The sequence below is a fragment of the Rhinolophus sinicus genome, linkage group LG07, assembly GCF_036562045.2.
Source record: "Rhinolophus sinicus isolate RSC01 linkage group LG07, ASM3656204v1, whole genome shotgun sequence".
NCBI lineage: Eukaryota > Metazoa > Chordata > Mammalia > Chiroptera > Rhinolophidae > Rhinolophus > Rhinolophus sinicus.
In genome coordinates this window covers 71,971,869-71,980,628 of record NC_133757.1, presented here as the reverse complement: position 1 = coordinate 71,980,628, position 8,760 = coordinate 71,971,869, and the positions used below count along the sequence as shown (strand labels likewise).

The 8,760-nt window shown below is 55.2% G+C and overlaps 1 protein-coding gene across 5 annotated transcripts in view; it reads left to right on the top strand.

Annotated features, from left to right (window-relative positions):
• The first annotated feature begins 930 nt into the window (after positions 1–930).
• Positions 931–8,760, top strand: part of MLLT1 (MLLT1 super elongation complex subunit) — a 64,563-nt gene continuing 56,733 nt past the window's right edge. For 2 of the 5 annotated variants that reach the window (XM_074337674.1, XM_074337671.1), the window contains exon 1: positions 934–1,139. In XM_074337674.1, the coding sequence (XP_074193775.1) occupies positions 1,128–1,139 (12 nt within the window). In that variant the 5' untranslated portion in view covers positions 934–1,127. Of the gene's footprint in view, positions 1,140–8,760 lie in introns of all 5 variants that reach the window. The other 3 variants (XM_074337673.1, XM_074337675.1, XM_074337672.1) reach the window with 3 other exon arrangements.

The following is an 8,760-nucleotide window of genomic DNA, read 5'->3' as shown; positions in this document are numbered from 1 at the left end:
CCTAATGAATACTTGCCTGACACTTAAATGCGAAGTGGAAGGGAAAAAAACCCCACCCAAACAACAAGAACAAAAACTGATTTTTAATTATCAGAAATAATTTTAATAACTGTACAAGGGTCGCCAAATCATAGGCAGAAGTCCTAATGTCCGAGAGACAGGTGGCTTACAAGATCCTGAAAAAGATGGAGGGATGTGTCTATATCCATCTAAATAGTTTATAAGTAAGTGTGAAATTATAAGATCATAGGTACATTAAAAAATTGCTTTTGGGAGGGCTTACTATGATAAATTTCGTGGATAAAATGAGATCCTCTCGATGGTTTAAATGTAGCATGATTTCAAATTTATATCATTCAAATTATCATCAGCTAGCATCACACCCTACTGTGACTGTCCCTATTTTACAGATGCACAAAATAAGACTCGGGGAGAAACAGTTGACCAGGCTTGCCATGGGGCAGATCCAGGATTGGAAAATTAACCTGAAGTTCCAGAGCCCGTGCTGCAATCACACGGTAGCAGAACGCGGCCAGAAAACAAGTGTCCCTGGGTCTCCCTCAAGAGCTCGAACCCGCCACCTCAGCTCCAGCCGGGGAAGGTTCGGCCGGGGAGGCTCCAGCCACCAAGCAGTGCCCCCTACGGGCCGCAGTGCACAGGCGCGGCGCCGCGCGGCGCGCCTGTCCCGCCCCCGCCCCCCTCCACGTGCGGCGCACACCTCGCGCTCCCTGCGCGGGGCTCGCCTCGCGCCTCCCTCCCTCCCTCCTCCCGCCCCTTCGGTCCGAGTGTCCCATTGGCTGAGGACTTCGTCCCTCCGAGAGCGGCCCAGCCGGCCCGCGCCAGGAAGGAAGTCCCGCCCCACAAGTGGCCTTCCGTGCTGTTGATTGGCCCATGTGGCTGTCAGTTGGGGCGGCGGGCCCGACTCGGCGGCGGGGGCCCAGGGTCGGTGCGCGACCCGGACTGGCGGTGGTTTCCGGTTCCGCGGGGCTGGCGGGCGGGCGGGCAGCCGGGAGCGGCGGCGGCGGCGGCGGCGCCTGACAGACAATGAGGGCGGCGGGGCGGCGCTGAGCGGCGGCGGCGGCGGCGGCGAGCGACGCGGGGCCCGGGGGCGGGGCTGGGCGCCAGCCATGGACAATCAGGTGAGGAGCGGCCGCGCCGCCCCAGCGCAGCCCGCACCGCCCGCCCGGCCCCCCTCCCTCCTTCCCTCCCTCCCTCCCTCCCTCCGCCCGGCCCTCCTCGGTCCCGGCCTCCCCGCCCCCGCTCGGCGCCCGCCCGCCCCGCTTTGTGCGCTCCCGCCGCTCCCCCGGCCTTTATGTGGGGCGGGGGCGCCCCTCCCCCATCCGCGACCCTGGCGGGCCTGACCACCTCGGACCTTTCTGAGGACCCCGGGCCGGCCCAGACCGGAGACCCCTGGGACGCACCTCTGTACCTCAGTCCGACCCAGACCTGGCTGGGACGCCGCTGGTGCTCCTAGTCCGGCCCAGAATCCTCTGGGACACCCCTCGGCAGCCCGGCCCAGCCCAGAGTCCCCACAGGCGGCCCAGACCTTCCGGGACGCCTTTTGGGACCCCAGTCCGACCCAGTGCTCCCTGGGACATCCCTTGGGACCCCGGCCCAGCGTCCCCACAGGCACCCCTGGGGACCCCTCAGATTCCTCAGGGGCCCGTACACCCTTTCCCCCTTGGATCCAGGGCTGGTCTGTGTCTTCTTTTCCCCCTGGACCCTTGTCCCTGAGTCCCTTCAAACTCCCTGAGTTCCCAACCTGCTGCGTCTTCTCTTTCTTAAACCTTGGTTGGGATTTGAGTCCCCCCAGAACCCCTGGGACCTTGGTCTGCAGCCCTCTCCTTCCTCGAACCCTAAGCCTTCTTACCTCTCATCCTTCTCTAGGCCTGAGCCCTCTCATCCTGCCCCTGCCTCAGCCTGGGTGTCGCTTCCCCCTCAAACCCTGGCTGGGTCCTGGATCTTTCCTGACAAGGACCCAGGCCTGTGTTGAGCGCCCCCCATCTTTGGACCTGGGCTTGCTTCTTCAGACTTCTTTGACCCACGCTGCTGCCTCAGCCTCCTTTGGTATGAGGCCCGAGTCACCTTCCCTGCCATCCTGGTGTCCGAGGGTGCTGTATCTTTCACCTTCAGATCTGGCCCAGGGGCAGTTTCTGCTCTGACCTGGGGCCCCCGCACCCTTCAGACACCAAATGCTTCACTCTCCTCAGCTTGGACCCTCTTTGCCCCTGGGACCTTGCTTTACACATCCGCACGTTTCTTTCTCCACAATCCGAGTCTCTCAGTCCGCTTCCTCCAACCTGGGTGGGCCTCCCTTCACAGACCTGCAATCTCCCCAGAACTCTAGTGCCTCTTCTTACTTTCAGGGTCTCCCATTTCATTCCACTGCCCCCAGCCTGATGCTGTGACTTTCAGCCACTGCCCTCTCCTCCCAGCACACCGTTTTTCCTGCCTTCCCCAGCATCTTAGAGCCTCCACCGGGAGCCTTGCTCCAAACACCTGGTGGTTCCCCAACCTCCATAAACTCTCCCCATAGCCCCTCTCCTTTCCTTCTGGAAACGGAGCCAATCCTGTCAGTTCTGGGAAACCCAAGGCCTTTCTGGCCTCCGGTGCCCCTTCACCAGCTCTGTGCAGTCTCCCCTTCAGTACCCAGGCTCTGTCCCCTTCTCAAGCCCAGGACCACTGCAGCCCCCAACAGAGGATCATTTATTTCTTCATGCTCCCCTGCTGCCCTGGCTTCCAGGGGCGTGAGGCCAGGAAAGGCGTTGTGGGGCTGTGGGGGTGGCAGCTGAAATCTCCGCCATTAGCGAGGGCAGGTTGGGGCGTCCCTGGCTGCTGGCGCCACGGAGGCGGCTCTGCCTAGTAAGGCACTGTGTGACTGTGAGGCTTCAGGGGGTTGGGGCAGGAGACCTCCCCTTACCCATCCCAGCCGCCAGGGTTGGCACAGGATCATTGAGACTTGTGTTTATGGCACCCTCTCACCATGATTTCCCTTGTGGCTTTGGTGTTACTATCTTTTTCTTGAGGGGTAAGGAAGAATTTATCACAGTTGAATGGTGGATTTCTACAATGTGGTGTGAGTTCATTTCCCTTGAAGGGACAGAGCTTGTTGTCTCCAGTTCATATTGAGCTAAAACAAAACAAAACATACCTTCGGTGTCCCCTTTCAACAAGGCCCACCTCTGGGAGAGGTGGGAGACCCTGAAAGTAAGGCTTGGTGGGCACCACTCAGTCATGGAATGTCGCTCCTGCCTCTCACCCTGCCCGTTAGTCCCCCGGGAGATGTCTCAGGCCCAACAGTGTCCATTCCCCTTGTGATGTGCTGAGCCCTGGCTGCCTGGATGGTTGTCATTTATGTAAATGGAATGGTGAGAATAGGTGGCATTCTTGGTCTGTGACAGAGATAGCAGCCTCGCTTGGATGGATTGGTGAACACACGGGCCACTAGCGCCTGTGGCTCTTTAAATGGAAACAAACCACGATGAAAAAGCCTCTCCTTAGTCACACCAGCCACGTGTTAAGTGTTCAGTACCCACCCCTGCCGAGCTGTTGGGCACCTGATTGGGCAGTGCAGAAAGATGGCAGGAAGTTCCATTGGACAGTGCTGGTCTAGGTCCTTGCAGAAGTATCAGCAAGTGAAACTGGTCCCAAAGGAAGGTATGTGTCACTGCATAGACTGCTTCTCCATCCTTGGCTGTGTTTTCATGCAAATTTGGGCGAGGCCCAGGAGCTCTGTCCCTTCCTGACAGGGACAGCAGCCCCCGGGGAGATGGGAGAGAGTTGTGTCTTGTACCCCAATAGGCGGGTTGGCTGTAAGTGTTCCAGAATGAGTTCTGGTGCATGGCAAAAATTTTGAATCCTGCAGAATCTCAGCCTTCCCTTTCTCCCCCAGGCTGCCCTAAACCTGTAAATGTCCCAGTCTGATGGGGAACAACAGGACTTTCCCTTAAAATGCTTGCTGACTTTGGGAGGCTTTGCTTCCCTTTAACTTCCTGTTATGTTCTCTAGAACTTTCAGCCCAGCTAAGAAGAGGGATTCTGCATATTGCTCTGGGCTCCCAACTTCTCAGTGTTGAAATCTTTCCCCATGGATAGGAAAAATCTTTCTGGTTCCCTCTGCCCTGACCCCCCAAGTCTGTACTTACAAGTCCATTGTCTGTGGGATTTGTATTTTTGGGGTGAGGCGGTGATTACTTTGGGGGACAGGTCTTCGTTTACTTTGGGATCATTTCTGGGAGGTGTGTGATGAGTCTCCAGGGAATGGGCATAGTTAAAGGCTGAGTAGATGCTGAAAATACCAGGGAAAGAGGATGTAAAGGGGTACCTGGGGAGCTAAAAGTGGTGTCAGCATCTGGGTGGTCATGTTCTCCAAAAGACCAGGGAGTCCTCCCTTCAGAGAAGCACGCGCCTGGCACCTCGGGGGCGGATGACCCAGCGAATCACACAGTTGAATTGATGCCAGTTCCTCAAAAGGCTCTCCTGAGTTTGAATTTGGGAACAGCTGCTTGTGACTGTACTCTGTTGTTCTGGAAGGGAAGCTTTTTTCCTAACTGTGATGGCCCATTTTACAGATGTGGAAGTGCAGACCCGGAAGGTCCCAAGAGGAGCCCAGGCCTAGAGGATTCTTAGGTAGCTCTGCTCTTTCAAAGCCCGATCGATACCTTGCGGAGAAGTGCTGGGAACTGCACAGAGCACTGATGTGAGGGTGGCCACATTCTCCCCAACCAGCTCAGAAGCTATTACTTGGAAAGTCGAGCTGCCAAGTTTTTTTGTCCTGGAGTTAATATGTTGTAAAGTACTTGAGAGCAGGGACCCGAGTCCCTTTGTGTCTGCCGTCATTTGTAGCACAGTGTGGCATGAGCTTCACCAACTGTTGGTTAAATGAAAGTAACTAGGAATCAACCCCTTGTAAGCAGGGGCTGGCCACAGATGCCTTCATTGGTGTGGTGCACGTTCCGAAGTCTCCGCAGACTGCTCCTTGGAGAACTTTGGAGACACTCGGCGCACCGACTACCCGTCTTCGGGCATCCTGTGCACATATAATATATTCCCTGTCCCAGGCCTTCCTGGCAGGCTAGTGAGGGTCTGCCTTCCCAGGAACCTGAAAATTAAGGATTGTAGGTTTGTTTGCGTATCCACATGGTCTGCACGCTTATCCTTAGAGAGTTTCCGGAGAGTAGTCATTGAGTCCCTTCTCATCCCTTTGTCATTAATTTGTGCCCTGGGTGAAACGGACCAGGCCAGATGGAGCCAGAAGAGGGCAGGTGCCAGCCGCCACCCCCTGTGTGCCAGCGGTTAGAAGACCAGGGCCTCATTCCGCTGTGACTGAGAGGTTCCTGCCCTGGGTTCTGTCCCCACCTCTGGCCAGGCTGCTCTCTTGAGAGGTTTGTCGCAGAGGTACATCATTTCCTGTCTTTCTCACATTCTCATTCAGTGGCTGCTCTTGAGAGCCCCCCACTGGGTCTGGAGGGAGAAAGTTCTTCAAAGTATTTTATTTGGTCTCGTGTTGCTGTTGCTCCATGGGGCCAGTACCTTTTCCCATTTTCGTGTGTGGACCACGGTGCAAGCAGTCTCAATCCCATGTGACAAGGGAAAAGGCTCTTGGGTTCTTTCTTCTCCTGGCAAGGGAGGGAATTGTCACATCTGAGGGAATTAGATGCAGTAGCCAGACTCCAGGCATAATTATACCACTTGGTAAAGTGTGAATTCCCAGAGGAAAGGTCAATCTGTTGAAGAGAATTCCCACCAGAAAATCAGGAAATCTTAAAGATAAACTTGTGGTTGAAGATCTGCCTTCTGTGGACCAGGCTGAGGGCAGGGTTCACGGGGTGCGAAAGGGATCTGATGAAGACAGGGCATTGAAAGGGTGCAGCTGTTGGGACCAGGCTGACTCTCTTTGCCAGGTGGGGGCTCTTTGAGTCCACACTGGGGCTCTGTGATTTAGTGAAGAGGTGCCTGGAGAACTGCCCTCCAGGATCTGTTTGTCTGGCCTGCAGGACTCAGGAGTCCGGCCCTTGGGTTCCAAGTGCCCTCTGCCAGTTGGCCTGGAGAGAAGGCAGTGCCCAGCGGAGGCCCTCTGCCCAAGGTTAACTGTCCCCATATGGCCCTCGGAGGCCGTGTGCTGCTCCATCTCTGTCCGCAGGTCTTTGGGATGATGTCCCAGAAGTAAAACATAAAACAGTTAACCCTTCCCAGGGCAGGCCTGGGACGCGCCCCTTTGTTCCAGGCTTTTGTTGAGGGAGTGGGTGGCATAGTGGCCCCAGGGCCACTTCCAGGCACCCACTCTGGAGGTTCCACAAAGGGCCTCCGTGCATCCAGGATGGTCAGAGTCTTCATTCAGAGGCTAAAGCAGCTTGAGCTTCACCTGCCCGACGTGAGCCCTTTTAGCCAGGCACCCTTCTTGAAGACGGAGCTAACTGACTGGCTTCAATTCTTTGGTTCTAAGGGACAGGGAAGGAGTCCAGGTCGAGTAAGAAAAGGGGGGTGGGGTGGGACCCCTGGAGTGGAATTGGCTTAGCTGTGCTAATAAATTACCAGGACAAGTCAGAGTAGTTGGCCAGAGCTCAGCTTCTTGCTTGCCTCTAGTTCAGAGTAGATTGAACGTCTTCCTGAATCAGTGACTTCTAATACAGTGGCCCAGAGTCTGTTATTCTACCATCTTTATTTCTTAGAAGATTCCAGCATTCAGGGGAGGAGTAATCTCCTGAGTGCACCAGTGTATACAGAAGTCATTGGCACCTTGAACCTGGGGTGTGGAGGCTGAGTTGATGCCAGCCCCCAGGGCATAGATGCCGCCCAGTGAGCTTTGGGCATGGCCTGCCAGCTGCAGAGATGACCCGCTGCTGCTTCCGAACCTTCCTGTTTACTTTGGCCTTTGGAATGTATTTTTGGCGCTTCCATTTTCCCCTCTCTGATGGGACTGTGGTCTCCATTCTTTCACAATATAGCTTGGCCGCTCGTGTGCCTTGGGTAGGAAGCCCACATAATCAGAAATGCTGGAAGGCAGCTGGATTGGTGAATAACAGAATCTGAGGAGGGTCTCATTACGAGGGAGTTAACTCCAAAGAACGAAAAGTCATTTGCCAGTGTATTATTGTTATAATTATAGGTATTTAGTTTCCCACCTGTAACCCACCCAGCAGTCCAGGGATTGTCTCCTGATTTCTCAGTGTGAAAAGGTTGGAGAGAGGCAGAGTTTCTTTAATATACACGGACGTGTGTATGGTGATCACGCCTTTTGGGATAATGTAAATAACGCTTGGGTTTGTTTATGTTGAACGTTGTCCATGTGCAGTGCTCTGCAGAAAGAGGCTTGTGGTTGATTTGAGCATTACGTGTTTATCCAGACGTTTAGTGCCTCGTCTCTAGCTTTGGGTGGGGTATTTCCCCTGGAGTGTCCCCAGTCCCCTTCCCACCGTTCTTGGCATCGCAGCATCTCAGCTACCTGGGTCTCCCCAGCTCTTCTCCTCCATCCACCCTGAGGTCCTGCAAGTTCCCCCATTTCAGACTTGACTCAGTCTCCTCTTCCAGCCGTACCCTCTGGTTGCCTCCGTGCAGGCTTGCTTGCTTGTTTGTCCTTTTCTGCCTTCAGCCCAGACTGCACAGATTGCCTGAGCCCTTTTACTCGTGTCCTGTGGCCTCGCGTCCTCTATTTACAATTGGCTGTCATTTCTGTTGTGTTGAATCTAAACGCTCCATCCCTGCGGTGCCTGCCCCTCCCTCCAGGGGCCCCAGCCCCAGCAAGTCCCTGCTCTTTCCCGAGGAGCCCCTCGGGGACTGTCCTGGGCGGGGGAACTCCTGCCCCGTTTTCACAGCTGTTTCCCAGGTCCCCAGCGCTCCCATCAGCTCTGCATACATCAGGCCACACTGTGCTCATTGCCGTCCTTATTGGTTCTTCCTCTTGGAAAACACCACTTAGAACTTGTTGATGTAGCAGAGTCCTCTAGTTTGACTCATCGAGTATTGTTGATACCTCATGTACTATGGTTCCAAGATAGAGGTTGCAAGGACAATGGAGACATGGCCCCTGGGGAGGCAGCAGAGAACAGTGGCAGGATGAAGTGGGCAGCATGGAGATATTTGTACACAGATTGCTGTGGAGACTGAGGCAGGTTGATGTCCAGTGTGGCGACTGGAAAGGGCTCTGGAGAAAGTAGCACTTAAGCTGAGGCTTAAGGGACGGGTGGAATTCAATCAGCAGAGAAAGGAGAGCAGGGCCACGCAGGCTGGGGCCAGAAGGCACGCAGGCAGACAGCAGTGGGCACTCCCGGTGTGTTTCGGTATGGCTGGTGTCCAGCTGAGCTGGCGTGGAGGTGTGTGCGTTTCCTGTGCTTCCTCAGCTCTGACCCTCTCAGGCCCACCGTCTGCCTAGGGAAGCTTCTTTGTGCATGCGCACGCATTGGTGGTACCCTCCGCACAGGAAACTTACACGTGAACTATAAGATACACACCCACCTCAAAAGGGTTAAAAAGTGAAAAATAATGAGCATCTCAGACTTGAGGAAACAGAAGTGGGAGACAGGTGGTGTGCTGAGGTGTTTGGACTTTATTCTGAGGGCGTGGCAAGACATGGAAAGCTGTGAAACAGGGCAAGAGATAAAATCTGTGTGCCCTGCTTTCATTGCAGTGACTGAGCAGCATGAGGGAGGGCAGAGGGAAGGAGGACACTGGTGGCAGGGACCTAGCAGCGTGCTGAAGCACAGAGAAGAGGAGGGTCCGGAGGGATGGCCTCTAGGGACACACTCAGTCATTGGGTCGGGTG